Source organism: Ornithodoros turicata, chromosome 10 (assembly GCF_037126465.1).
Source record: "Ornithodoros turicata isolate Travis chromosome 10, ASM3712646v1, whole genome shotgun sequence".
Classification (NCBI taxonomy): domain Eukaryota; kingdom Metazoa; phylum Arthropoda; class Arachnida; order Ixodida; family Argasidae; genus Ornithodoros; species Ornithodoros turicata.
Window position 1 is genome coordinate 16899984 of NC_088210.1, and position 13375 is coordinate 16913358.

The 13375-nt window shown below is 44.7% G+C and overlaps 1 protein-coding gene across 1 annotated transcript; it reads left to right on the top strand.

The window, feature by feature from the left end:
• The first annotated feature begins 3004 nt into the window (after positions 1-3004).
• Positions 3005-13375, top strand: LOC135370203 (uncharacterized). Its single transcript, XM_064603905.1, has 4 exons — positions 3005-3093; positions 4216-4279; positions 11839-11876; positions 12717-13375. Exons 2-4 carry the CDS (start codon positions 4255-4257, stop codon positions 13209-13211), a joined length of 558 nt encoding a protein of 185 aa, XP_064459975.1. The 5' UTR covers positions 3005-3093; positions 4216-4254; the 3' UTR covers positions 13212-13375.

Below are 13375 nucleotides of genomic sequence, written 5' to 3' on the forward strand. Positions count from 1 at the left end.
TTAGATTTTTAGAATTTTGTCTGTAGGTATAGACACGACAACTCTGCAGTAACGTTTTACTTATTGTTCAATTGCTTTTTGTTTTCTGTGCGGAATAGAGTATTTCGTGTGTTTTAATGCATAGCGTGGTGTTTGCCCTACTAGATTTTACGTGTAATGCATTATTCCTGATGATACACTCTTTGAAACGAACTTCACCACATTGAACGCTCCTACACTCTAAAAACAGAACTTCACCGCATAGTACGCTGTGCGCCAACCATTGCCGCGAATGATATGGTTATCGCTTCAGGTTCGAAGACAGAAGTGGGCGTACGCCTTTTTGTGGCAATTTGGATATATGAAAATTGCCACAAAAAGGCGTACGCCCCTCTCTCTCTTCGAATCCGAAGCAATAATCCTATCATTCTTGGCAATGGTTGGAGCACAGCATGCTATGCGGTGAAGTTCCGTTTTTAGAGTGTAGCAAACCATCATCTCGAATGATATCGTTATCTGCCCTGATTTCTTGAAAACGGGGGGCGTACGCCTTTTTTGTGACAATTATGAACAGCATAAGTGTCACAGAAAATGCGTACGCCTCCCGTTCTCAACAAATCAGGGCAGATAACGATATCATTCGAGATGATCGTTGGCTAGCAGCGTGTTATGCGGTGAAGTTCATTTTTAAGAGTGTAGAGGAATACCCTAAGAGACAGAACGATGAAAACGACCTTTAAAAAAAGCCATCTATTGAAGCACCCACTAATGCAGCACCTTCGTCAACGACCTTACTGAAACAAAGAGCGCGGCGTGCCGACAGCTTAGGTTTTGACATTTTCATCAACATTCATTGGATATAATGATGTTATGATGTTAACACATTATCATCATCCTTAATATATCGCGATGTATTAACATCATTATGTTAATGACGATGTTAATATCATTAACATTCATTAACACTCCATCCTTTGTAGCTTGTAATAAACCACGTGACACTTACGGCGCGACTGTAACGTTGTATGCTGTGAGAAAATCATGGCCGCATCGACTTTCACAATCGTGTGCACGCGTTGGTTACGATATTTCGAAGGATCATAGCCGTAACACACGTGACCTGAACATCTCCATTCTTTTCTTTCTACATCTATCTTTCTATCTATGGACATCATCCCATCTTCCGCACACTTTCCGTGGCACCAAAAGCTTACCCTTGTAGTTCGTACCATTCGTAACGCGTAATTGCTATATTTGCTAGGCATAATTTATGTATTTTGGGTGCATATTTTTCCGCGCTCTAGTCAGAACAACGAAGGGTCTCACTTTCCTTAACTTGCGCGATATTTCTGTCCACCTATACCTGACTATACTTATCCTTCTTCAGGGAAGTGGTTCCACCGCTAGTTTGGCGGGAACAATCCGAAAACCTGCTGGTTTCGTATCAGAAGCATTAGTTATTCACATTAGACTCAAACGTGACAGAGCATTAAAGAACGGGAAGGGTAATAACGAGTGAAACAGGCATCAGTAGACATCAGGAAAGAAAAATCGAAATAATAATAATAATACCTTTACTAACGTGCACAAGAACAGCCAAAGCCTTGGTATTGGCGCACCTATAGACGATGCAGTACTTAGACATATACAGGGTGCTTGCTCTAACGTGTCCAGAAATTATACTTAAAGCGAGTGATAAAAGAAAAGCAAGTGGTACTTTTCTGGTACTTGAGTAAGAAACCGGTACTGCTTCACTAGTAGCACCTGTTTCTTAGTGAAAAGTAGCGTTCGTTTCTCTTTTATCGTTCGCTGAGCGACTCTTGGTTTGCCAATTCAGAACGATGCGCAGCTACCCAGAGCTGACGAGCCGCAAACACAGCGAAACACTTGTCCTCTGGTGCTGTCGCATCGTTCCATGAGTATATATATATATATATATATATATATAATAAAGAAAGAAAGAGGGGAGAAGGTGACGCAGAGCTTCACATGCAAATCAAGGAATGCTATACAAAGCCAAAAGCTTGTCAGAAACGCTAGATTACATGAAAGTGATTATACAATGTTCTTTTTTTTTTTTTTTTTTTTTTTTCAATTGCGAAGTATTGGTAATGGACGAAATGGTAGCTGGGAAGACATGGTTCCATTCCTGGGAAGTCAAGGGTCAAAATTACTATTTAAAAAAGCACTATTTATGGTCGTGCAGAAAAGGCAACGTCAACGTTTTGTGTCCATGGCCAAATCGTGAATCAAGTTACAACGAATTGGAAAAAAAAAAGGAAAAACATGGAGATGTAGACGTCCTTCAGGTTGAGGATTCGTCATAATTAATTTATCTGTTGTCGTTGTTGTTTAGATTGAGGAGGGAGTAAAAAAGAGGCACGGAGATGTGGACCCAGCTAGGACGCCTCCGTAGTCTCTGTTTTTGCTCCCTCCTCAAACCCAATGGAAATGTCGCCGTTGAGTAAATTAATCAATTAATCAATAAATAAATAAGGAATGTAACTCCGAAGGTAAACTGACTGACAAAAGATCTCCAGTTCGTGAAGAAGTACGCGATGGGGCTCGAAATTAAACGACCGAGTCGATTACTCAAGTCATTACTCATTACTGATCCCTCCCTTTCCCATTAGCCTTGTGATAACGGTGACCACAATTTACTTCCGCCAAGGCACTCATATATGTTACACGCTTTGTCATCCCTCGTGACAGTTGGCAATATATAAGTACACAACTCATGTCCACAAAAGACACGGGGGAGGGGGACCGAGATTTCAACCGAAAAGCTGTAAAGCTTTTCAATCTGCAACCTTCTCCGGCCAAGAAGCTCGCAAAAGTAGGTTACTGTGCTGCATCAACACTTCTTGGGTGACGTGGGAGGGAAGGAGGGGACGGGGGAGAGGAGGAGGATGGAGAGGAAGAAGTAAAGCAACAAAGAAGAGGTGACGAGGAAAAAGGAGCCCCGTAACCCACGTGACTGGCGAGTGTGTAATTTAACGGTGCCGAACCTATAAAGGGAGTGGACTTTGCGGACGACGCCGCGACAGGCGCAGCGAGCCGGCTCAGGATTCCCTATTTTCTCGTGCTTCTTGTGTGGATTTCTGGGTCTGCAAGGTAAGCAGCGCACTGACCTGAGGCTTTTTATAGCAGACAAACTCCTTTCTATCTTTGAGTGGTCTTTCTTAGGCGGAGCACGCTTCTTTTTTCGCTATAGCGCGAACTGTACGATTTGTAAGGGTGTCGGCATGGCATACAGGTAGTACGGTATCGAGCGCGACTGGTTGTCTTCAGCGTGTCTCCACGATGTGAAAATCCTGAGTCTGGGACACAATTAGAAGGACGGGGCAAATAAACGATTCAACTGTCCTGTCCCTCTAGCTGTGCCCAGACACAGGTTTTTCACATTATGGAGCTTATCCATCAGCTGGCCTGCATTTATGCCATATATTCTCAGCTCTCAGCATGTACACGCTCCAAAATAAGATCTCCACGCGGTTAAGACATAATGGTTTCTATGCTATGTAGTACTCTCAGCTTCAGCCTGTAAACGCTCGGCAAAACAAGATCTCCATGCGGTTAAGCCATAACGATTTCTGTAAACAGATAGTGGTCTATACGCATAAATATACGCATCTGCTGAATTATAATTACAACTCTGAGAATGCAGTTTACATAGTTCTGAAAATAACTGCACGTGTGTACCGGTATCAAAGTGGAAGTCCAGTAATATCGCCTGGCTTTGTAGGGTAACATACGTTGACGTAATTGTTATGCTGCTCGCGAGGAGTAACTTTCGGCAAGCCGTAGTCGTGTTCGATCTAAGAACGACAGCGCTCGCACTGTCTTCTGCAAACTATTACGTCGGAAGAAACCTGTTACGTCATGAAACGTGTTGCACACGTCATACTGCGCCTGACAAGTGCCATTTAAATGGATTATGAAGTCAAAACATGGTGCAAACATGCACCTGCACCACGCATGGCGCCACGTGTTGGTTGCAGACGGCGGCCTTGCTGAGAACGTCTCGTAGTCCACATAGGACATGTAGGAGTATTGACAGCAGTATTGAGCAATGTAGGAGTATTCACAGAAACTAGAAAGAATGAAGCATCTTAAGACAATTTTAATGAATGACGAGCTTTGGTCCAGGGCCTGGACTTCATCTTGGACTGAGCTATACTTTCTTTTAATTGGATTGGATAACTCTGTTAACTAACTCTACTCTCTCCCATCTAGGCTTTTCGAGCAGGGAGCCTCAAAAGACGAAACGAGGAGATGGTGCTCGTCCGTGTTGCTTTGGGTAAGTGTCTCGCAAATGTCATTCAAAATTTAAATGCATCCAAGTTCCCGCCTTGAAAACTGTCCGTGCGCGCAGCCCGCAAGAAACGCAATATAAACGATCATCATCTTTCACGAAGATCATCATCTCGCGCTGAATATCGGTAACGAATGACAGATAGATACGGGCATTAAATTTCCAATAGACGACTTACGCATTGTTAAAGTGACTCACTCAGTGCAATTTACTGTAGTAGTCCCAACATTTTCACTCACTGAACGTCGACGTGGTGAATTGGACGACCTGCGCCCCTACGTCATTGATTACGTAACGCCATCGCGCAAAGCATGATGGTGGACACTATCAGCTTTATCAACCTATCAATCGACGCGTTTTTTTTTTTTTTCGCTTCTTTCCCACCACGGCAAAATATAACCTCGAACAGGTCTTCTCGTGACGTCATATATTTGAGTGAGCATGCGCTCAAAACATGTATATAGATAACATATGATGATGATAACATAGATGACATATGATAACTCAAAACAGCTATATAGATACGTGTCAACTACTGCGCATAATTCAAAGATGATCTTGTTTAGTTTTATCCCCTCTAATCTCATCTCTAGCAACCTGCGTGTGCACGTGCGAATGGGCAGTTAATCAATGCCAGATATGAATGAACTTGTGGATTGGATTGAGTTGGATTGGATTGGATTGGAAAATCCTGCGCCGGAAGCCGTATGTAGTATCGTAAATATGCAAGGATCGAAAACCGCAGTGTGTCATTGAAGCATTTAAAAAAAATGTTCGTCAATCCCTATGCCGAAACACCTCGGTTATGATTATTAGAGGCCCTCCTTCCATAGGTAAAGAAGAAGCAGACAAAAAAGGTCACGTAGGTTGATCGAAAAAGTAATAAAAAATAAAAAAAGAAAGAGAAGGGAGTACCTTCAGTCCTTCCGGGGGATTAGTCCTTCCTTGTCGCTTTCGTTTATGGTCGTAACAGATAATGAGGTGCCGGATAGATTTTGATACAGTATGTACGAGAGACAATCCTCCCATGTGCGACAGGGAGGAGGAAGTCCCAACGAAGTGTCGCCGAAACTATGTACACACAGTTGCACATGGTATGTTGCGCAGAACTCGTGAAATTAATATTGTTCCTCCAGCTGCAACGTGAAATTGTAAAATTGAGAAAAATAATGGCTACTCGTACGTCAGACCTTATAGACGCCACAAAAAACAAAAACAAAAAAAAAACAAAGAAAAAAACGTACAGCTAGAAAAACCTCGAACGGCTTCATCCGAAAAATAGCATCTACACGACGACAATATGGTGACACGAGGGTGTTTCGCTGCCTCAGTCGCCGTACCCTATACAGTGGTAAATACCTACGATACCAGCAGGTAACATTAATGATCTCAGTTGTTTCGCGACGTAAGCCCCCAATTATTATTATTAGGTGACATAAGTGTTGGCTACTGACACTAATCCGAAATTGCGGCTGTACCTTATCGCGTTACATGAGTGATGTGGGGATGAGTGTGTGAGTGAAGTGTTCCCTGCTTGCGGTAAGAGAAGAAAGAAGAAAAGAGAGGGATGGGGGAGAGAGAGATAAAGAAAAGAACATCACACAGAAACCACGACATGGGACAAACAGGGGCAGACAGGCAGTCGTCAGGAAGTTCATAAATAATCGATTCAATGCATTCAATTTATTGAACTTGTTCTGTTCCACTAGTGTTTACACGCTTTGTATTATCCTGCTCCCCTCTTTAATGCTGTAAAGCCCTGAGGGTACTCAAATAAATAAATAAATAAATCGCAGACCCCGACGGTGTTGCACATAGGATCGTGCTGGGGGGGGGGGGGGGGGGTGTAGGCCAACCATCGTACAGAATGATACGATTAGGATCGCTCCTGATTTATGGAAGGCGCCGAGCAATATACGCTGACATAGCTGTACAAGTGTCACAAAATGGCGTACGCCTCCCGTTTTTAACCAATCAAGGCGGGCAATTGAATGGTGGCAGTTGAAAGAAAACATGATACAACGGTGTCACGGGCCAGAACGATGCCATTCCCGATGGTGGTTTGCCAAGAGCGCGCTGTGCGGTGAAGTTCTGTTATAAGAAGTTCTGTGGTTAGCGTGGCTGGCCATGTCACGTCGAGACTGGGAGATACCCGGGTTCGAATCCCGGTGCCGGCTGTGCTGTCCGCGATTTTTCCCGGGTTTTCCTCAGGCGCTTTCAGGCATATGTCTGCACAGTTCCCTTAGAAGTCCGCCCAGGACGCACATTCCCCTAGGGCGTCAGTCGTGACGTTGCCCACCTTTGTGAGGCCGACAACGGCAAGCCCTTTCACCAGCACCACCACGTTATAAGAGCGTATCGCTCTTCTTTGTGGTCAATCAGAAACTGTTCGGTTCCCGATTCGTGAACACGAACCACAAGAACAGCAAAAAACGCTTGTCGTGACGACGAGTGAGGAAACTTACCGCTGGAATATTGTGGAACAGGAATAGTGTGGGCGGCGGGTATAATATTTGTGCCTCAGATATCAAACGGGAATCCGGGTTAGCAGGGGCGAAGAGCGCTGATCGGTGCCGCGGCTGTTTATGGAAATTTCCTGCCAGTCAACCCATATATCGCCAAGGTGAATGTCTCTCTTTCCACTCGTTCAAAAACTGGAACTTACCCAGCGTGGTGGTCGTACACGATACGGGGGGGGGGGGGGGGGGGCATTACGGATATAAGCGTCCGCAGGGCAGATCCGTAGATGTGGCGTAGATATGGGATTCCGTGTTTTTTTTTTGTGTGTGTGTGTGTGTGTGTTCTCGGTCTGAGCGAATTGTAAGGCTTGCCGCATGTTTTACGTAATGTATAGCTAGAGGGCGTTTCTGACTATAGTACTTAAGCGTTATCGCTACTACGAGTGGATCCTAATTAATATGTCTAAACAAAATGCGAGTTCGTCGTCAGCCTCAACCGGGATGACAGCGTCAGTGCACAACATGAGCTGTCAAGTAAAATTTGCTGCCATGCGTTTTTTCTTCTTTCTTCTTTTTGCGAAGGTTGCTAACCCGGCTGATTCAGTCTAACGATAGTAACTGTCGAATTAAATTGCAGCGTCAGTTTTCTGTATTACTGTTCAAGCACAGAAATCGAAAAGCTTGTGGCATCGCGAAAAGCCCACTCTCCCCCCCCCCGCCCCCACCTTTCTTATAGGGCGATTAAAAAGAAAGAAAAAAGGTCCCGCCGCCGGCCACCCAAATTTTTTACTTCTGCGTCTACCGTTCTGCAGTGCGCGTTGTATAGCATCTAGTTATTCCCACAAGCTCCTACGACACCTACTAGACATGCCACTGAACCGGAACACACAAGGAACAGCTTGTACTGCCATTAGCAATTCTATAATGAGGATGAGAAACCCGGCGGCGAATGTGTTGTATTCAGGATGACGGTATACCAAAATGACCACCACACGCACATTTCCTCCATGTGCAAAAGTCGCACGTACAACAAAAAACATGTTTACCCTGCGAAGGCTATAGTGGAGTGCCGAGTAACTAAAAGTAATATAGTATTGCTGAAGTGCTAAGTAAACACACAAACACATACACACACAGACAGAAGGTGAGAAAGCAATTCTGTTCTCGAAATCCTAGACCCCTGCCTAAGAAGGCCTCGTCAGCTCTGATTTGCAACGGAACTAATACTTTGTGAAAAGGTCGTGAACGCTTCGCCCCCAAGTTGATTGCGTGTTAGCGCCGCGAAGCAACTGTGGCTATGAGTAGCCCAACAACATCCCCAAGCATGTGGCTACGCATGAGCGGCCGCAAGTACAATATAGTTACGTTCTTTCGTTTTCCCAATGCAGTACAATACAATACGGTTATATGAATCGACGTGAACCGGTATTCTCAATCTTTAGCCATTAACCATTTAGCCATTCAAGTTAATTTACCCCTTTGGTAATCAATCAATCAAATTAAGGCTCGACTGGTTGACTAGCGAAGGCGCTAATGGACGCGTAGAAAATCGCCGCGTCTCTGCTTGCGAGACGGACGCGGGAGAGGTCACGTGATTGTGGTGACCAATAGAAGAGTATCAAAACTCCGGGAAACGCTCTATGGAAACTGAAGCTTTTTTTTAAGCTTGCAAAGTACATAGGGTCCAATCCTACGAAAACTATCCTGCGTTTATTTCAGTATAAGGTTCTTCCGGTCGCTCCTTTGGCTTCTAATTAGGCTTTAATGATTACCGCTCTGAGCTTCAAGCCACTTCCCTTCTTCTTTCCAGGTAGTTAGAAAGAACAGGTCATCTGGCTCTCGTTTTCTGGAGCAAAGAGGCTTCTGGAGCGTATCTGATTTCACGCTAGCTAGAAAACAAAAAGAAAACAGAAGAAAAAAACAACAAAAATAACGCATGAGCGGGTCCGACTAACGGCTCACTTTTTCTTCGAACTCATTTCTAGTGTGTTGCAGCAAAAAAATAAAGTGCGGAAGAAATCACTCGTTTTCGCCAGGGCACGAAGGCCGATGTTTCTTGTACACGCATCCGTGGCTATATACCGGTGGCTAGATTGCGACGCGGTCTGTTTCTACTACGCCTCTCAGGGTAGAGGAAGAAAGGCCTTGTTTCAATTTCTTCTGGCAGACGTCGTAACCAGAGGAAGCTACGAATCGAGACGAGCGAAGCTTGAGGAAGTAATCTTTGTAATGAATCAGCAAATTAGAGCTGTGTGGGGTGCACGCGCACTGCGCATCATATCCTATCATTACGGCTGGCACGAAAAAGAGGTCGGCAGTCCGCCGTGTCGATATTTCGCCGAAGCGATGATGTGACTTCTGATGTTTCAGAAATATGAAATACGTTATCGACTATCGATAAATGTCGATAAAATATCGATTTTGTTTCTTCGTGGGTAGCGCTAAATATCGATATAGGTATATCGATAAAGTGTCGATGCTTTCCCAAGGATATCGATAACTATCGACACTGTTTTCGGGAATATCGATAAATATCGACTATATCGATGAGGTGTTTTCTCCTGGATATTGATAAAGGCAGCTGAAATATCCATATATGTATATCTGTTTTTTCTTGTTTGTTAGTATTTTTTCCCTCTCTCGTATCGCTCAATATCAAGCACGTCGAGAACATGTGGATGTTTTCTCCAGGATATCGATAAAGTATAGATTTTTTCGCGTGTATCAATAAATATAGAGTACATCGATAAAACGTCCTATTTTCCCGCAGATATCGGTACATATCGACAAATTATTTGTATTATCGATATTTCGACAGTAACGTTTCGACGTTTTGGAGCCTTAACTGCACAGGCGGATGCAGAATTTTTCTGAAAAGGGGAGGGGGGGAAGGTGGCACCTGGCACTACCTAAGCTCAATTGAAACTCGTATGCGTGACGTCATCCGTGTCATCAAACTAGCCTTGTCGCAGCCTTCACATCCTCCAACAACAACAACAACTTTATTGCGAGATGATGTCTCGCGTGCCAGTCCTCTAGTTCCATATATATATATACAGCATGGTTTCTCGGGTTTAATCAAAATAATAAACAACCACTCCGCCGTGTCTAACGTAGTCGACAACTTCCTCGTCTGTGCTCTTCAGAAAACTGGACACGCTTGTCGGTAATAGACTTGCCACCCCCTACGGCGTGCGTTGAACTCAGCCGCTGGTCAAGTTGTGCCTGCAATGCCCTACTCTTTCGCCTTGCACGATATGCAAATAAGGCGCAGCGCGTGCAGCGCGCGAAGGGGGTCAGGCGAGTCAGAATTATGCCAATCCACGCGCAGAAAGGGGACGACGGTAGCCGTACAATATTTGCTTATTTTTATAGGCGATGCGGTTTCGGTCAGACAAAAAAGAAAGAAAAAAAAAAAGAAACAAGAAAGGGGGGGGGGGGGGCTTCGAAGGGCAGGTGAGGGGCGGTTTTGAGCACACCAGGAAATGACGATGACCAGCAGATCGTGACTAGCAAAAAGTTACTATATAAATGCGTTCCATCTGGACCGTGTGTAATGATATTTCTTCGACCTCCCCGGGACTACCCAAGACTATCCGGGACTATCCGAATCCAAGGAAGGTTCTACGAATCCACGAATCTTACGGATCTCGAATCTTTCGAATCCTTTCTTTAAAGAGAGTTTTAAAAAAAGCACTTCTAGGGAAAAGTGTTTTGAAGCCGAATATGATACCTTCGTTTGACGAAAAAAGAATTAAATAATGCTCGAGTTTCGGGAGAAAATATACCCATATAGTTCTTCTTAAGCGTAATTTATTTAACGTGTTGTTCATCGACTATACAAGAAATGCATAAATTTTCGAGTCTGAATTGTTCTCATAAAAATAAGCAACAATCAAAAGCAAAAACCAGGTTATTTTTAAACTTGTATTGTACCAGTTCCTGCCTGAACTCTTTCGGTCGAGAGCAATGTAAAGAAACAAACAAGAAAACGCCTGTCGGCCAATGAGGCTTTCGGCGGACTCCGGAGGCGCCAATTTTCAAAAGAAACAAACAAACGTGGTTGGTGGACTCGAAAGATTCGATTCGCCGTGTTGGGCACTGGATTTGTATTCGCGAAGTGTTACAAGAGTGGCGTACGCTACTCTTATTGGACAATGCGGCGTAGTTTCGTTTTTGTGTGGGAGAGATTTACTGAACGAATTTCACATGGGTACTATACAACAAGCCCAACACACACACACACACACATAAGATCAACGATACAGGACGATGCAAAATTTCGTTTTTAGAGAGGGGGGTTCTATAGCGTGGTCGAAGATCAGGATCGTACTAGATTTAGGAAGTATACGGTAAACTGAGTGAAAGAAACTGGGGTGTCCATGGAATGCGCTTCGTGACTTCCATTTACCTAGTGTGTTCAAGGTCATTTCTTACTCGTCTTCAGGCCCACCTGACATTCTGTGTGTAATGCGGAGCCGGAATTACCGTAATTTTCGGTGTATAATACGCGTGTTGTACACACACACAAAAAAAAGTAAAAAAATAGGCCGTGCGTGTTATTACGTGTTATATATGAGTGCGTATTATACAACGAAACGTTTTTCCTCGAGGGCGAAAATCAACGTGTGCGTGTTATACACCGAAAACTACGGTATTGCGTCATTATTCATTGCTGAGTTCCTGCTTCAATACAAGGTATTATGAACAGGAAACTGGATCAATGTGCTAACTTCTTCCGCTTTGCTTTGGCAAGATCGGCTTTGGAAGTTCTATATATTATATCGCGCCTTTGTGTGACACTCAATTGACCAGAAATGTCCATTAGAAAACCAACTCGTTAATTTAGCAGTGGGATAGGGTGCGGCTTCAGCGGCGAAACATCCCGCTGCATCATCAATACTTATTTCTTGTTGTTGTTACTTTAGCCGTGATATTTTTGTCGTTATCGCCAAAATTTTAAGGGAAATTACATACAAGAACTCACAAGAAAACGGATTGTGATTATTTCCGTATTTTTACACTTTCGTTCCTCATTAAAAAAGAGTTTAAAAAATATAATTCTTACGTTTATTTGTTTTGCAGTTATGTTCCTGGCGCTGGCTGCCTACGCTCTCCCAGCGGTAAGCACAAAAACAAGTTATACGGCGTTACACTTTCCGTGACATGAGAGGACAACTGCTTGTCAAACCCCAGGAGACAGAAGTCTTTTCATTCATAACGAAAAACCCGAGACCACGAGCAAAGAGGGCGCCCACGAACAAGGTCTCTCTCTCTCTGAGACCTTGTTCCGGTGGGCGTCTTTCCCGCTTTCGACGCGTCCCAGGTTTTTCATTATGGCATTATCGTGGACCTACGCCACCAGCTCGCTTGCTCATTAACCATTCTTTCGGCGTTTCCATCATTTGTTCGGACTACCGAGATATATTGGACCTCGCGACTCATTAAATTGTATCACCACTATAGGTCACATCATGGTATACGTGCACGTGCCAGAACTCAGTGCAAGCAGAAAACTTACCGTGATGCCACCTAGAGGGCAGAGGTGTGCTTAGTATGCCGTGTCTGTTGCCAGACTAGTCCTGGTTGTAAAAAAAAAAAAAAGAAAAAAAAGAAAAAAGAAAAACGAAATGTTGAAACACACATCTTTCGCACCTGTGCTGGGGGCTTAATCGCTTCATCGTCGTTACGGTCGTTATGAGCTAACGAGTGGCGGGAAATTCAAAAAGGCGGGCGGGAAATTCAAGAAGATGGGCACGTGACACATTGCGCGTGACGTATCCTACGCCCTTCACGTATCACGTGAGGAGCGCCGTGCACGTGTTTTACCACGTGCCCTTCTCGACGAGTGCCCCGCCTCTCGTTAGCTCCTAACGCCTGCAAGTGATTAAGCCCCCTGGATTGCTGATGTCCCGCGCACAACGTTGAAAAGGCCTATTACAATAACCCACCTACTTTTACAGCCGGACACCAAAACGAGCGAAGACTCCGTCGCGCCGACCAATCCTCCGATCGCCACAGGTCCCATCACCGCCGAAGGCAGCAGTGTGCCCGCTGAAGACACGAACAGCACTGGACTCCTGAGGAACCCCGGCTTCTCCTGTGAAGGTCGCATCTTCGGCTACTACGGCGATCCGGCCAACTGCAGCCTCTTCCACTACTGCGAGCCGTTCGTTGACCCGGAGTCCAACCAGTTCGTCCTGCACGCCGCTTACCTCTGCCCCAACGAGACTGTCTTTAACCAGCTCAGTTTGACGTGCGCCTACCCCGGCGAAGCCCTGCCTTGCGAGCGAGCGCCCGAGTACTATTACATCAATTCGCACGTCGTACCCGCTGACTCCGGCGACAACAACGCAAGTTCCACCGAAGCTTCGTCCACCGAAGCGGGAGATGCAGCAGCAACCACAGCGGTGCCAGAAGCCGCATCGACGGAGAAGGCGGCGGAGACGAAGCAGTAAAAGTTCGCACAACAAACCTCCGACGGATATTTCAGTTTCAGAATTTATTTGTACCACACTGGTCACATGTGGTCTTCATCCGCTGCTTGTGTAAATATGCTCGTTCTCTCATTGTCTTTTTTTTTTATTTTGTGATATAAATAAACTTTTTTTAAGATCGGCTG